Raw genomic sequence first — 18,252 nt, 5'->3', positions numbered from 1 at the left:
GTGCTTACAATCGTAGGCTCAAGGAACTATTGAACAAAATGGAGAACCAGCCAGCCGATGGGTTGAAGAAAGGTGGTTCACAGAGGGATTAATCCCTTTGTTGCACAAGAAGATGAAAGTAATACCTCCGTCCTCGTACACCGATGCTTACAATTGGGCGATGGACATTGAGAGTGAAAACAAAACCTCCTCCCAAGGGAAGAGGAAGATCAACGACGACGAGAGCATCGAAGGTAGCAGTGACGAAGAATCCAAAACCGCATAGGCCCTTCGGTGGGATATATTAAGAATGATGAAAGAATTGAAGGCCGAAGGAAACAATAAAGAAATTAATGAACCATGGTGTACTGAGTGTAAAATTGAGGGGCACACGAAAGGTAATTGTCCTAGAATTGTGTTTTGTGAGATTTGCCAAGTGTTGGGGCATTCAATCAAGGAGTGCCCATACAATTTGAAGATGAGAAGTACGCACCTACTCTTCACACAGGGAGAGTCCTGCCCATCGAAACCACAAAATGTATCGCCTGGCGGCAATGGAAATCAACGATGGCGAAACCAAATATAGTATGACTCTAGAGGACGTCCTATCATACAGTACTGACAATTTAGTGAATTGGGGACACTTTGCGGGAGATTGCCAGAACAAGAAAGACAATGTACAATCATTGTGCAAATGGTGTGGACCAGGTGACCATGAAGATGCCAATTGTTCGAAGTAAAAGGGCATTAATATGCTGGACGTAGAGGAACAAGATGAGGCAATTCTGACAATCACAAGAGCACAAAAGAAGGTGATGTACCCAGATGTTGGTACGAAGAAGGAATGACTCCGATAAGTTAGAGTCGAAGTAGAGCGAGTGTTGGCGAAGGAACGAGTAACCTCCAATGGAGTTGCAAGTACGCCATTGTGGGAGTCAAAGAAGAATATAGTTCAACAGGTGCTACATATAACCATACCCATCAAGGTGGCAAACCTTCTTCAAACATAGTTAGTGACAACACAATCATCCAAAAACAATGTAAGCCACATGAGGAGGAACTGATGGGAAAGCCACCACCCGAAGGGAATGCATCCAGTGATCCAATGTTGTTGACGGTGAGCATTGGAAGGAAGCCGATAGTTGTCGAGATGGAAATAAAGGGGAAGAAGTTGAAAAACACCATTGTTGATGGGGGTTCGGGAGTTAATGTGCTACCAGAAGATACCTGGAAATGTCTGGGGAAGTCGATGCTCTGGCCGCCAACCTTCCACTTGGTATGTTCCGACTGACACGGTATCCAACCGTTGGGAACATTGATGGCACAAAAGGTAATTATTTGGACACAACAATTTTTCTTGGATTTCGTAGTCATCCCATTGTAGAAGGCAGCATGCGAAGCACTCCTTGGGAGGGGATGGTTGATTATGGGCAAGGCAAATTATAATTGGAAGCGGAACACACTCTCGATTGAGAGTGACGGGAGGAAGTACGTCATCGACTTGAGGAATCAAGCGGTGAGTAAAGAAAGGGCATCCTCCAACTTAGATTTCGAGGGTGGAGAGCTAGGTATGGAACCTAATGATGAAGGGGTGCTCGAATTGGAAGATTTCTCTAAAGTTGAGACAAGTTCCCTGAATGGACTATTCCACTGGCAAATGTAATACTACGAGGTACTTTTCCCAACATGTAATTTTCTTGAGGCTACAAATTTGGGTGAAGAGAAACCGAAAGCGAAACGATACATCTGATAGTACAAAGATGGAAAATGGAAGGGCAAAGAAAAGGGAATCAAAGAAAATAAAAAAATTAAGAAGGCAAAATAAGAAAAAAATTGACAGTGGAGGTATTGAATTGGTATGACACTCAACACTTGTATGACGACATAAACCTGGGAGTGTATGATGTCAATCTTCTTGGCACATCATATGATGGGGCTCCATTCAAATTGTATGACAAAATTTCGTACGACACCCTTGGCACCATAGATAACAACTTGCTATCACTCTCGTATGACAACTTGCCACCACATCTATACGACACCCCTTGTTTTCTACCCGTATGACATCCTTGTTTTTATCTCGTACAATAATTTTCATCTAATCTCGTACGGTGGAATTTCATTGCCTTTGTACAACCATTTTTTGGTACTTCTGTACAACGAGATCTTGGCACACTTGTACCACTTCTTCAACAATGTACGATATCAACCTCTAGTGGTGGCATGACATTCCACGTACGATATTATTTTATACATGTATGACAACTTTGGTAGCTTTCCCTCGTACGACAAAGGACCCACCACCTACGGCAATTTCCCGTACAACTTCCATTTCCTCACCCCATACGACAGTGTATTGCCATTCAGCACATATGATGTTTTCCTCTTCAAAATGCACAAAATGTATGGTGGTGCTGCCCATTTGAGTTCACAGTACGGTATTGCTTGGTCGTATGACAATCTTTTTCTAGTGTATGAGTCATAAAAAACTCTTCCACACCATATGAGAACATCTTCCTAGCTCATGGTTTGGCAATGTATGGGTACGTCTTCCTCGTTTGTGGCATGTCGTACAACATCTTCAGGGGCAATCCGTACATTGTCTCATTTGCGCTGTACAACTTCTTAGTTATTCAGCAAGACAACTGTAGGTTGTGGGATTGATACGGCAATGTTATGCAAATTTTGTATGGCAACTTTTAGTATGGCCATCAATACTAAAGTGGAGCATATGATTTGATGAGAAAGTTGACATCATATGTTCATTAAACACTACCAAATTTTCAGTTTTTGGCTTCATCAACGTGGCTTCAAACGTCTTAAAAAATTAGAATATTGATGCACACCATAGAGTTTCATGTGGTTCTAGAGGTTGTAATTTGGTGCTGCCCTTGGACCCCACTAGGGGTGCTGCCCCCAAACCCCTGTTTGATTTGGCAAGTACACTACAAGTTGGGGTTGTTTGGTCCAAGTCATTGTCTGTCATTAGTATTAATTAATTGTATTAAGTGGGTTGTCACTCTCGGGTAGTTATGTGTCGGTTGGTTGATGGTTGTGTACCTCTTGGCAACCGTTGGGTTCTTTAAATATATTGTGTACTGCCAAGGAAGGTAGTATGGCATAGTCGGGTCTATTGTAATCTTTGGCCTATTGTCTATGGCCTCTTCTCTGTAATAATTGCAGGTGTGAATTAAGATATACTTTACTAACGTGTCTGGTATGCATTGTCATGTACATTATCATTTCATGTATTTAATTTATCAATTGTTGCGGCAAACATTGAATCTCGATGACCCATGTATTTCCACTTAATGGTAAAATGACCAAGGTGAAGTGAAGTTTGTGTGTCTTGATGAGGTTCAATTTTCCACTTGAGGGGAAAATGATCAAATGAGGCAAAAATAACATGAACAATGTGTCCTGATGGAGATCAATTCTCCACTTGGGATAAAAATGCAAGGATTTGACTAAGTTTATGTGTCCTGATGAACATTGATTTTCCACCATGAAGTATTTAACTATGTTTTGTGAAGATTTTTCAAAGGATAATCAGTCCCAATGAAAGGGGAATTTCCACTTGGAGGAAATGTGTAAAGGAAAGCAAATTAATGATAAATTTGATGTCTAGATGAAGTTTGATTTTCTGCCAAGGGCTGGAAATCAACATTACTTAAGGAATTTGGGGACAATCAGTCCCAATGGAGATCAATTCTCCACCATTGCATTTGGTGGACAAACAAAGTTGAAAATATTGTTAAATTTAAATGTTCCTATGAAGTGCGATTTTCCACTTGGGGAGTCAATGTGTTTTTTAATCTCACATGCGTTGTGTGGTGAAAAGTAAAGGTGAAAAGATGACTAAAAACCCCAGGTCAGCGACTATTATAATATCATTAAGTGACTGATTCAGCACCTGGAGAGCTGGAAGGGGGAAGTTTGAAGTTCACCATTGCTGGGAGGGTGCAATTTTATGCCTAAGGCATCAAGTGCGCCACCATTGGAGAAGTTTGTAACAGAAAAGAGGGCGCCATTGCTGGTCAAAGACACCATTATTAGACCTGAGACGTTTTTACCAGTCACCTTTCCTAGGCAAAACGTTGCTTCGAGCCATTGATTCAAGAAAAGACGTGATGATTTCCAGTTAATTGAGGGCAGATCGCTTCAACTACAAGGGTCACGCCATGAATGTGATCATTTCCAGCCATTGAAAAATAATTTGCAGAGGTGTTCTCTGACATTTACATTCAGAAATCAGACCTGGAACAACATATTGAATTGCAAATCAATCATTTTCTGAGCCTTTGAAGGGTGTATTCAGATTTAGACATCAAAATCAGACTTAACCTAAGTCTGAAAATCAGGTTTATTGAGGAGGAATTTTCCAGATTTTGATTAAGACCCTCACATTTTTCAGAATTTGTGTTACATAATGTTGAATTTCTGATTTTAATGAGCTTACAACTCTGAAAATTATTCAAAATCAAAACTTAGAACAATTTTGAAAATTAATCATTAAAGTTATTTTACAAGGTTATTGACCTCTAGCTTCATATAGGTACCACGTCAAAGTCAGGGATAGCTGCAAGGAAGACTCAGTTGAAGAATGTACTTGAAGGATACTATCCGGAGTCGCAGATATCTTCCAAGTGGAAGAAAGTTGGAGACACTAACATGGAGTACCTGGATAGGAAGAGAATGAAGTGGAGAATGTATGGAACGAAGAACCAATTACCCTCTCCCTCGTTGGTCAACATCATGAAGAGTGGAAGCTACAATGCAGCTGGCTTCCCACCATCTATACAATGCAACAAGCTTATGGTTGAGTGTGCAAGGCACTATGATCCACAAACCAGAACAATCAAAACACCTAAGGGATTGGTGCTTGCATACCTATCTAAGGAGTCAATAAGAGAGGCGTTTGAAATTCCTAGATACCAAGACATGCAAACAAGAACCAAAGAGGATGCTCAATCTATGTTCGAAAAACAATTCGGTGGGTCCTTGAGGCAAGGCATCGCCACTCCAAGTTACCTAAGCGACTCCTATGCTTAGATTTCAAAGAGGAGTATAGTGACTTAATATTTCTACTCAACAAAATTATGGGAGCACCCCAGGGAGCTCTATTCGAAACGTGGATGTTCTATTTTATTGTCGAGATATCGGATGGAAAAGTGATGATCAACTGGCCGAAGATTATAAGTGACAACCTAGACATTCAATTGAGGAGTTTGGAGAGAACGAAGACTTTCTACATGACTTCCTACCTAGTCTATATGCTTGCAAGGCAAATTGTATACAAAGGACTGATATGCAAGGGTGAAGTTGGAAACGGGCCTAGACAATACAAGGTGTATGATTGTTATCCACAACTCCACCTACATGAGAAGGAACAATACAAAAGGGTGAATGATACATTCACCATGTACATGCTCAGTATACCTTCATCCAAGGATAGGGACAAACACTTCTACCATGGAACCAAGGATAGGGACAAACACATCTATCCAATGTCTTACACCAAGGTTGGATAGGGACAAGTGCATCTATCCAACATCAAGGTTATGAACATGGACACACACATCTTCTCACAACAATTATGATTGGGGACACATACATCCAATCATAATCACCAACTGTTGTGACTGGGAACAAACACATCCAATCACTTACACCATCTTTTGAATTGGGACAAACACATCCATTCACAAACAACCTACAATAATGATTGGGGACAAACACATCCAATCACAAACAACCAACAATAATGATTGGGGACAAACACATCCAATCACTTGCATAAAAAGTGTGAACACCAAGCCCTCTTTGTCACATATGCAGCCACCATTATAGATCATTGCCACTCTGATCACAAATGATATGAGACACTTTCTGCTGCCACTTGGAAACTGATCTTGGCTTTAGCTATTTTGGCACAATTAGTTTTGTCACTAATGCAATTTCATGACCCTGTTGCTAGTGACTGACGAGAGGTTGCTGAATGTCCTCCAGCCTCTTGTGCCTCCATCCTCCAATAGATTTGATTCAGAGAACATATGTCTCCTCACTATCTTCTTGTGGAGGGTTTTCAGTTGCCACCCCATGAAGGCATTCTTCATCATCATCTGTAGCCAATGCCTTATTTGGATTTAACTTGCCATCAAGGAGATCCTTGGCACACTGAGTGCAGTTCATTACAATGTGTCTCTTCTTGCAATAGTAGCACAAAATTCTATTCTTGAAGAAACGGTTTCCCTTTGATGTAGAAGAATTGGATTTGACGGAATGGATGGGCTTATTTTTACCAAACATTGTAGTTTCCTCTATAGCTGGGTCCATTTTCTTAGCTCCTTCATCAATTAGAGCAGATATTGTATCTTCTAGGCTAGCATCTACTTTGTTTAATGTGAATACAATATTACCATATCTAGGAGGTTAAATAGCTTTTGAATCAGATATAGCAGTAAACAGTTATCACTGTTAAAATTATACAAGCATCCTCAAAGCATAAATCACAAGCTTTACCTTTCAATGACATGGAATGTTGTCCATAGTTACAAGGTTTGGTCCAAATCTGAACATTTTGGGTCAGGGAAGCTTGTCTTGACAAAATCCCAATCCTGATTTGTAATTTTTACCAATATGAAAAAAAGAGAATGAAAGGAAAAAGATGTGGAGAGTCCTGATGGTCTCTGTTGTTTGGGAGAAAAATTAAATGATGAAGAAAAGAAAAGATGTTGAGAGGCTTGAATACCACCCCCTCCCCCCCCCAAATTTCTTTTTAATTATTATGTATTTGTAAACAACTAAGAAATTAAATAATTATGGGGCAAGTCTATATACTTACCCGTTTTTAAGCTTACAATGATTTTATTGTTTTCCTACTTTTTGAAATATATTCAATAATTTTTGTGGACCTGGTAAGTATGGTTTTGGCTTTTTGTTTTACCATCAATGTTATGTAGGAATGGGGCATAGAATTTTAAAGAGATAGTAAACTGACTCATTTTGTACAAACATGTGATATTGATCGTAAAAACAGGTGTGTATGGTTTGTAATTCTAGACATGGTTTGTGGCGCTGTGTGAGATGTCCTGTAGCTGTGCATAAGGATTGCTCTCCATGGCCAGAGGCGATGGTTTTTTTGAGGGAGAGACCAGGGCCAGTTATCTGTTGGAGGCACAATGACGATTGGAGGTTGGAGCACAAGGTTATATTTTTGTTTCCATCCTATTTTTGTAATAGACTATTTCAGAACCTTTTCTATTCTGTAATCAATTTTGTTTTGCATTTGCTAAGAAACCATTTTTTACTACATGAATATGAATATTTTATGTCGGTTGCTTATGTTAAAAGTTAAACGAAAAATCTCTATAATTAGATTCCATCAAATGACTATCTTTATAATAGTCACTAGTCAGCTATTGCTGTTCCTTAATATCTGCTCACATTTATTATAGGGAGACTGCCATACAAGCAACATGCCTATCATTAACTGTACTGGTGTAGTGTATGGAAGAGTTAGACACAACACAAAAGCTGTTAAATATATGATTTTACTACCGTTATCTTTTTATCCCATACATGACTTACCCATTTCTTGTTTATTTTTGTAATTACTTCATACATGACTTACTAGTTTCTTGTTTATTTTTATAATTACCTGGAGATAGGTTTTGGTCAGGGACAATGTGAGGGTACCAGAAGGTGCCACAATAAATAAACTTTTAAATGTACGACTGTACGTAAACTTCATAAAATAAAAGTATTACCACATTTGTAAATAAAAATACCTATGTTACCCCAAGTTTTCGGGATGGGGGACGGGGAAACGGGTTTCTGGGACATTTTTTTTTCCTAGAGTAGGGGACGGCAGGGGACGGAAGTGGGTACAGCTATATAAAAAATAGGGAAAATTTAAAATATATAGGGAAATTTTAAATATTCGTATAAAAACATGGATAAAGCATGCTTATATACATTATAAAACCTTAACCTATAACGTTTGTGTTAAATAATTTAAATTGAGAGTTTGCATGAGAGTGGAAGTCAAACAAATAATCAAAATTCAATCATTAATTTTATGGGACAACTAGATTACAGGTTTCCGAAAGTTTCCGATTTTCCGGGACATCCCTGTTTCCGGGATGGGTCAAATTATGCCGTAAATGCGTCCCCGGGTAACACTGAAAAATACAAATAATTGAAACAGTGTTCAAATTAGAGAACCCAGCACATTCAGGTGACATTAAAAAAACTAGCTGGTTCAGTAATTCTTATATGAGAACAAATAAAAATCCGAGAACTCCATTAAGTCATTGGAGATATATGTTTAATTCATTGTTTTAGAGATCTTTTATTTGGGACTTTTAAAAATAATTGTTGAATATTTGTTCCTACACTTTGCTGTATGGAACAGTCCTTAACTTATATTGTGAGCAATGGATAGATAATCTTAAATGCCTTGACAAGAGATGGATGATCTTGAAGGCCATTCTGTAGAAGCAGATGACTATAAAATATAGGCCAATTTGCAAATGTGAGTCAGGTAAAGCTATAGTTTAGTAGCACAAAGTTACTAATATGTAGTATAACTCTTTTACACTTTGTTCAATTTTTCTCTTTCTATTAGTGTCACTGGACTTGGATGAAAAAAATCTAGCAACAATCTATTCCCTTACATTTTCAATGAAAATAGATGCCTATTTTTGACGTTTATCCCCCTTCAAACACTTATTGGCAGAAAGGAAAACATACTATTATATAACATTTAAGAATCTTCTATAAGAGAATTTCTATTTTTTAACAGATGTCAACTCAGATTTCAATTGTTTGGGGACATCCTTTTGTGTATCTTTGAGATGGGGATGTGTTTGCAACAAGGGACTGGGATACGACTTTCCTAGTTACTATGTTTATTTTATTGTTTTTCTTTAATCATATAATGAACTTTGACTGGAGACGCATTAAACACTCTTGTTCATGTCCTGAACATGTGGCATGCTATGGTGTAATGTCCCCTACCTGATCTATTTCAATATACTAAAATTGATTGATATTCTTCAATTAGTTATTAACAAGTTCTTATTTATTTTCCTCATTAGATGATTAATTTCATTATTCATAGTTCTTAATATAGTTATCAGACCCTGCTGCTACTTTAGTTTTAAGGGAGAAGGGTTTATCTACGTTACCAAAGTGCTTAGAGACCAAATACAATAGGTTCCCTCAAAGTTTACAGATCCAAGCCCTTACCTATCTTGGGTCTATACCCTCAAGGCTTATGGGTCGCTGATCCCCACCCTATCTTAGGACTTAACCTATTGCTTGGATTTAGACTGCCCCTCTTTGGAACATCTCATTCCCATCTTCTTAATACTGACAGTGATAACATGATTTAGACTATAAGTATACTAATTTCTTATTTATTATGAATATATATGAAATTAAGTATGATTGTCATACATATTGCAGTCCATATTAATGTTACTATTAGTTCTGCATAAGAACAGTATCAGGCTTCATATATTAAGCATACTTATCAAGCACAACCCCATGCATACCACCAAGCACAAAGATGATATTGACTGTAACTTACTAACAGTTCTGATCTGATCCAATCCATGGTGATGTCACTAAATGCTTTTAATATCTTCCCTTTATATCTCTCAATGTGAGGGAGAGGTCACACCTCTTCATCATGTATGCCCTTTGGCAAGAGACATACCCTTTCACCATTAGCAACCTTTGAAAGAGTGCAACTCTTCATTATTTCTGCCCTTTGAAAGGGACACAACCTTTCATAATCAGATGTGCACTTCTTATTTAAATCAGATGTGCACTTCTGATTTCCAAATTATCCCCCTCTCAAATGAGGTTCTCTTCCCCCTTTTATATCTCATTGTTGAGGGAGTCACAACTTTTCCTTCCATGTCTTTTGACCATTCATTAACTTAATTAAATTTAATTAAGTATCTTTAATTATATTTTTTTTATATTTTAATTTATTTTTTTATTTTTATTCTTTTGTATTTTAATTTTATTATTATTATTATTAAATTATTTTTCAAAGTAGGGACATTACACATGGAGATTCTCCCTGGGCTTGGTGTGGTTCCCTCCATGTCAAAAACACCCTGGGAGTGGTGGAATGACCAAGGATACAAGATGTCCATGTGCCATCCACCCTAACTTGTCAAACATGTGGATGTCTCCTTGTACTTTTGTTTTTACTAGGGACATCTCCAGACTGCAGGCCTATTTAAAAAAAAAAACAAAAACAAAACCCAAAGACAAATTTAACAAAAAGCTGAAGTTCGAGTGTCAACTAATGATCAGGATACGAAATCCTGTTCCAAGAGCCAAATGAGTCCAGCAGTTTCGGTGATGAGGACCAATTCATGGGTTTTTTGTTTGAATCTCTGATGTTGACTCTGACTATTGAGCTTGCAACTCAATGCAACTAGGCGCATTGTTTTCATTTTGTGAGTTTAATTTTCCATGTTCACTTTCTAACCTCATATTTATACTTGATGATTAATGGTTGTTGCTATGATTTAAAATTATAATACTGGCATTTGAATTTGAATGTTTAATTTTCAGCCCTTTGTAAACATTAGAAATAAATGCAGTAATGTCATTGAATGTTGGATTTTGATGTTTTTTAATTAAATATTCAGCTTCTTTCAGTTTTGTTTATAATATACAGTTTTATTTTGTTCAATTTATTTTATTTTAAAAAATATCTAATTTAATTATCAAATATTATTTATTTACATCTTAGTAGCCATCCCTACAATCTGGAATTTATTTTTGCTATCCCTCAAAATACATCCCTGTGACCTGAAACTAGGGGAGACATTGCAATTTCCAATCCTTGTGGGATATTTGTGCATGATATTTTTTTTTCTTTCATTATGTTTGTATTTGATTATGTATTTACAGTATATATAAAAATCTTAAAATATTGACATCACAGCATGGTTGTATTCATCCCCTTTCTACCTCTTTGTAACTGTCATCAATCCTTCATTGCCAATTGAATTTTGCCTATTTCATTGTTGTAATTTTAGGCTGTGTATAATTTCCCTTTAAAATAGTTTTATGCCTCTTCTTGTATTTTGATGTTTATAAATTTAGTATAATCATGTTGTTTCATCTCATGTTTCCGCGGGTTCTTTTCCTGACAGAGTTGGTGGATATTCTTTCATGCTGCAGCGCCAGGATCGGACAAATGACATAAAGGTCAGAGGAATTTCAGAGCTTTTTCAAAAGCATTGAGTGCTGTTCCATTCAGGTCTTCTTTTGTTTTTCTGCAAAAGGTGCTGTTCCTTGTGAAAAACTAAGTTTGACAGACATTAAACATGTGTCAAATCACCATCATGGCCCTAACAAAACATGTGACATTAAACATGTGTAGTGTTGCTATGTTTTCCGTGTGGATTTTGTTGGTTTGGGTTTCATTTTCTTTAGTTAATGTCATGCTTTTGTATGATGAATGTTTGGTCCAGTTTTTGGATAAGGAAGACTGAAAGATTCTGATTTTTTACCAGCTCATCTGAGATATTACTACGTTATGTCTGCTTATATTAAGTCAGAATGTTTACACTTTATATCTCAGGTTCTTCATTTTCTTGAATTTAAATTTGTTATTTTTCTTAATGGGTTTTGTTTGGAATCATTCATAGGAGGCTTTTCTCAGGCTGCCAGTTCCATACTTCGTTGAAGACTTCAAAATTGAGGCACACTTTTGGCGAGATGTGATGGGGAATGAAAATGAACCACAACCTTATGTGCAGATCAGACGCAGTATCCTTTGATAATCTCAGTAATACTTAAGGAATTGCAGTCATTGACATATAGTCTATTAAATCAGAACGTTTTATTTTGAATCTTAAAAAGGTTTTCTTCTTGGGTAAAAGATCCTTACTCTCAAATTTATGTGATATAATGGAATCATCTTTCACATGCAAAACTGAAAACCCTATACAGTATATTTGATTTCAAGCTTCTATATGAATTGTGTTTTTTGTAAGTGATATTGAAGAAAATCCAAATAATTGAAAACTCAAGTTTAAAATCATCATGATAGATTGGATGAACTTCGTACTGGTTAAACCCGTTAAAGAAATCAAGGGTGGATGGTTACAGAAAGGTAGAATTTCGAGCTGCATATGTGACCGACACACAAACGGTCTTTTGACATACTTGCATGATTTAGTGAATGGGAGAGATATTGCATTCTTTGTACTTCTGTTATCTGTTGTTTTGCATGTATCATCTCCTCTTAGTTGTTGAGGCTGTTGACCATGCAATTTTCTCAGCAGCTGTTTATTACACAATCCTCATTTCTGTAAATCATATAATGGAATTGGCTGTCCAGATTACAGCCTTCAAAGTAGATCTGAGATAGCATCTCATGCAAGTGTTATGCTGAAATTTTCTCCTTTCATGCAGCTTTGACAGTAAAATTTTCAGTACAATAACACTACGCTGCTTTTTCTGTCGAAGTTTTGATTAGTTTTAATTGCCAGATAATATATATGTTCTCTGGTGAGAGTTTTCTGGATAAAAATGCATGGTAGATTTTACAAGCTAAAATCCAATTTTTTCTACAAGATTTGTCAGCAGGGTTTTGGTGATTTTGAGGAATTAACCAAAGTTCGTGGTAAATAGATATATCTGGTAACCCTAACTTATTTCAAAATTTAGATCATTTTTTTAAAGAAAATATTCAATAGAATCAGAACAGATCTAAATAATATTATAATTAAGTGTGGGTGCCATTTTTTAAGGCTATGTATAATGGGTCTCTAGGCATGGCTAAGTTGTAACCCTTTGTCATAATTCAAGTTATTATATTATGAAATTTCTCAATCCTTAGGAATTCTGACAATCATCCTTTCATGCAATGTTTCTTTCACAGTTATTTTTACATTGTCAATAGATACATTAGTTTGTCTTGCTGGAAGTTTTTTCTTTGGTTGATAGTTTCGTTCTATTATGTGTTAGATGACAAAAATGCTCTGTAGTCTTGGTCTTACAGGATCTAACTGTTCACCCATATATTTTGAACTACAAAAATGTAGGATCATGTAGACAGCATTATAATGTTTAGAGTCAATAGGGTCTTTGATGCTTTTTAGTTTATTCATCTTAACATTTGAGGGAATAAAGATCATTTTAATGTCTTTTTCTTCATTGATTTTAGAGATTTTATTTGTTGTACCTTTTATGTAGGGAAGAAAGTTCTCTCCTTTGATTTGTATTTAAGTTAGATGCATAACGAAGTTCCTTTATAGTCTTTCAATATACCTTCTTTATTTGTCATTTTATATACCCATTCCTTTTCGATTCTTATTCTTCTAACAGTGAAGTATATAACGTTCTTTTCATTTCGAGGGGGTGTTGTGAGTAGGCTTGTAGGTAGAGATTCATATGCATTTTTTAATATACATTTCTTCTCTGAAGAATGATGTGTAAACGCTAAGAACCACAGCTACTAGAAGATAGCAATTGGTACTAGTATGGGATATGGTTATGAGTATTGGTACGCCATTTTTGAAAAAAATGAGAGAGGAGTACTTTGGAGGGCATAAAGAAAAATTCTTTAAATTTTATTTACTTAAATTTACAAAAAATATAGTTATTCAATGGTTCTCAACTTTTAAAAATCTAAAATGATTAAACATTACAAAACTAATATTCAAAAGTATACTAATAGATTTCAATCAGAGCAGAGGTTAATTATATTGATCTTTGATAATTGCCATCTTGATATCTTCACAAAAAATGAGTAGTCAACTAGAAAACTGTATATCTGCTCAACTAGTATATGTTAGTAACCATCTGCCTAATCACATCAGTAATTCCTGCTACCACAGAATGAATCTGTGTCATTTAGAGGCAGGTCGATAGCTGATATATCATCATTAGATCTGACAGCTTCAACTGTAAATGCATCTCCTTGGTTGATGTGAAACCTTGGTAATAATTTTTTCTAGCATTCATATGCATAATTACTAATTTTCTTGCATTGATAATCCATAGTTTGAAGTCTAAGCCATAGTGATTAGTATATGGGACATAGAAAAGTTGGTATATAAGTCAGTGTGAGTCCAAGACAAAATCACTATGAATACTCATGAGTACTTGGTGAGTCAGTGACCCAGACTCCCAATGCATTTCAGACACAGGCAACAGATAAAAATGGCCCCAAACACTGAGAAAACACACCTTTTCTTGCCTTCATTAACTTTGTTTGACCTCCATTTCATTTTGTATCTCCATTGAGCAATTTAAGGTGACTGGAAATGATTTTTCTGCAATTTTCAAAGTTTTAGGTATGTTTTATTTTCTTATTTTTTCCAAGCTTTTTCAGATTTCTTTTAAATTTCTAAAATTTTGCTTTACATATTTATTTGTGTTTTACATACATTCAAGTTAATCCAGGGTTTCTACATTTAAAATTTGTATTTATAATTTTTTGAAAGCCATAGTTCTAAAGTGATTTCATTTTTTTCAATGCTATGATTTACAGCAATTAATTTTCTTTTATTGTTTCTCAATGCCAAGGTTTGCACTTTGTATCCAATGGCATTTGGATGTCGAAGCCTAAGTTTAGCAACTTGGATGCTGTATAGAAGCAAAGTGTACCAAGACTGACTGGCTATTTGCAACTATTGTTGGTTGAAGATGAGTGGACACATCAATCAGCTCAAATGCCACCTTGCGTGGATTGTTGGTTGCAATGTCAAATTGAGTCCAAATGTAGAGTTGGTGTATGCAAGATGAATTCCGCCCTCACATTGAAAAAATGGAGAGGATGGCATCTGTAGTCATTGCAGCAGTGATGAATTCCAACGTGGTGCAAGAATTGGAGGTATATGCTATAGAGATTGTCGGCTCCACCTGTGGTGCATGGATTCATTGTACATCCACTTTATCAAGCTTCAACATAATCTAGTCAAATGATTTTTTTGTTCCATGGAACATGCCAGGATCACTGTCTTTGCTTGAAGGTACATGTTAAAACTAGGAGAAGTATGACAAAGCAAACATGTGTAGACTTTCGACACTTAATGATTATCCTTTCAACATGACAAGAATCTCTTATTGGGAGAATTTGGTCACAAACTTGACTATTGCAAGGAAAGGGTAAAGGCAACTACTCGACATGACTTAAGTGGATTGTTGCTTCATAAAGTAGTGTGAAATTTTTAGACAATTGTGGAAGAGCACAAAAAGCATTGGCACAAATATTGATGCACCATATGATTTAATGGGTGGATTGATGGAAGTAATCACATGCTCATCATCTTACTAGTGGCTTCACATGGTAACATGGTGTTCTTGAGTTCAATGGATGCCTTAAACAAAGTCAATATTGTAGAGAATTGTGACCGCTAATGCAGCAGCATATGTAGTGGCAGTGAGCATATGAGAGGTCCTCAACACTTTTTTGGACCCTTTGCATTGCCCATTGCTTCACTCTTCTATTGAAGGATATAGGCAAACTTGATTGGGTGAAATTAGTGGTAGAAGGCACTAGAAACATCACCAAATTCCTTTATAATCATAGTTAGATGCTTAGCTTGATGAGAGATTATTCCAAGGAGTGGGTGCCACATGGTTTGCAACTGCTTTGCACACCTTGTACAGTATTTATAGTTTTCTAACAACTTTGAAGCAGATTTTTGTGAGCCAACAAGGGATGTAGTCCTCTCATTCAATGGAGATGAATGGAGAGAGGGTTGTGTTTATGAGGGAAAAGTACGCTAATATTTTGGTCAGCACAAATTGGAATACTGAGCTAATCCCATTCTCTCTTGGATAAGGGAGTCCCATTCTCTCTTGGATAAGAAGATATGTGTATATATGCAAGTTGGAGTTTTAAGGAAAGGGGAGATGATTTGCAACTTGGAAAGCGCATATAAGCAAGCCCTCTGTCTTCTGGAACAAAAACTCCGGGAAGAATGCGACTGGTAGGATGAAACCCCTACTTAGTACTTTGTTCTTACATTGCACATTCTATCCACAATATTATTCAGTTTACATGCAGGTTTGGCGCAAGTATTGACAGGTTAGCCACAAGTTTGTGAGGGACACTCAGATTCAGTAAGCCTTGATCTTCCATTGATTCTGCCAACAGAGTGCTAGCCACCTTAAGGTCATCTGCCAGGTGCTCAAACACCATCATGATTACCTGGCCTAACTGTAATGTCCCTAGCCAATTCTGATGAAGATTTTCAGACTTTTGCCCTTGAAAGAAATTATGACAAACACTTTGCTAATGACTGATATAAGATTTCAAATTTGGCAAGATATTATAAACCTTTTTATTCAATAAGAATGACTTGCTAATCATATAACAATGGTTTAGGGAGATAATGCTACAATAATACTTAATGTTTGATTCAATGACAATGAATTTTGGTGTGAAGAAGTAAGATGACAACTGACTGTAATTAAGACAAACAGTTGGCATACAACATAAGAATACTATCATATTAATGTAATCCAAACCAAATTCACTTCCCTTCTTACAATATGCTGTCAAAGATCAATTATATGGACTAATTGCAAGGACCAAATCTCTGAGTTCTTTCTGAGGACTAATGACTGACAGAAATTCACATTTTCTCCTTTTAAACAATAAAATGAAATGTGAAGAAACCTGGTACAAATCGGTGAAGGAAGCAAACACATCCTCAAGGATAATGGGCTCCGAAGTGTGAGGTGGTACCAAGTGACATGCCGCCCCTGCTGTTGCTGTTACCAAAGTCTGAGAACATTGTGCAAATCTGCGTTCTGGTCTCCAAATGTTATTCCAAACTGATCACCTATGGTGTAGAGATATATCGCCTTCCTTATGTAGAGTTAGGAAAACAAATGCCAAGTTTAGGGATGTCCCCTTATGGGTTTAGGGATGCTTTAGCCATAATTAATCAATTTCAAGATACTTATGACTCAGACTGAATATAGTAGGAGACAACTCCACCTTAACATGCATCAAATCAATGATATTTCGCAAATCAATCAATTAAATATTCATAAATAAATTATTCGTCCATCAAACATCCCTAGTTCTTAATGTAAGTATCAAACCAATTGTAATGTCCCCTATTAGGAACATCTCCTTCCCCACTTCTTAAATACTGATAGTAATAACACGTTTTAGATTATACGTATACTAATTTCTTATGTATTATGAATATATATATATGAAATTAAGTATGATTGTCATACATATTGCAGTCCATATTAATATTACTATTTATTCTGCATAAGAACATTATCGGGCTTCATATATTAAGCATACTTATTAAACACATCCCCATGCATACCACCAAGAACAAGGATGTTACTGCCTGTAACTTAATAACAGTTCTGATCTGATTTGATCCATGGTGATCTTACTAGATGCTTTTGATTCCTTTCCTTTATATCTCTCAATGTGAGGGAGAGGTCACACCTCTTCATCATGTATACCCTTTGGCAAGAGATACACCCTTTCACCATTAGCACCCTTTGAAAGAGTGCAACTCTTCATTGTTTCTGCCCTTTGAAAGGGACACAACCTCTCATAATCAGATCTGCACTTATCATTTAAATCAGATCTGCACTTCTCATTTCCAAATTATTCCCCCCTCTCAATTGAGGTTCTCTTCTCCCTTTTATATCTCATTGTTGAGGGAGTCACAACCTTTCCTTTCATTTCTTTTGACTTTTCATTAACTTAATTAATTTTTAATTAATCATATTTAATTATATTTAATTATTTTAATTTAATTTTAAATATTTTAATTTTATTATTATCATTTGTTATTGAATTTTATTTCAAAGTGGAGACATTACACACATCCTCAAGGATAATGGGCTCCGAAGTGTGAGGTGGTACCAAGTGACATGCCGCCCCTGCTGTTGCTGTTACCAAAGTCTGAGAACATTGTGCAAATCTGCGTTCTGGTGTCCAAATGTTATTCCAAACCGATCACCTATGGTGTAGAGATATATCGCCTTCCTTATGTAGAGTTAGGAAAACAAATGCCAAGTTTAATGAACCCCAAATGAGCCCACTAATGTCTGCTCCTGTATATGATATGGAGAGGTCTGATAACCACTTACAATCTGCATTTATGAGCCCAAGAACTCCTTCCAAATTGATCGGATCCTTCCCTAGAGGACATCGCCTATCTCCCAAGGTGGTTTCGAGCTATCATTTGCATCTCACAGTGAAAATCGAAAGTCACAATGGCCACGGACCTGACTCAGGTC

The 18,252-nt window shown here is 36.4% G+C and overlaps 1 protein-coding gene across 4 annotated transcripts in view; it reads left to right on the top strand.

Moving 5' to 3' along the window:
- LOC131041790 (uncharacterized) overlaps nucleotides 1-18,252 on the top strand; it is a 108,963-nt gene that overhangs the window by 56,408 nt on the left and 34,303 nt on the right. For all 4 annotated transcript variants that reach the window (XM_057974999.2, XM_057975000.2, XM_057974998.2 and 1 more), the window contains 3 exons: nucleotides 7,019-7,186; nucleotides 11,194-11,220; nucleotides 11,664-11,784. In XM_057974999.2, coding sequence (XP_057830982.2) covers nucleotides 7,019-7,186; nucleotides 11,194-11,220; nucleotides 11,664-11,784 — 316 coding nt within the window. The remainder of the gene's footprint in view (nucleotides 1-7,018; nucleotides 7,187-11,193; nucleotides 11,221-11,663; nucleotides 11,785-18,252) is intronic.

Source organism: Cryptomeria japonica, chromosome 3, assembly GCF_030272615.1.
Source record: "Cryptomeria japonica chromosome 3, Sugi_1.0, whole genome shotgun sequence".
Taxonomy (NCBI): domain Eukaryota; kingdom Viridiplantae; phylum Streptophyta; class Pinopsida; order Cupressales; family Cupressaceae; genus Cryptomeria; species Cryptomeria japonica.
Note: the sequence above shows the minus strand (reverse complement) of the source record. Positions and strands in the feature narration are given on the sequence as shown.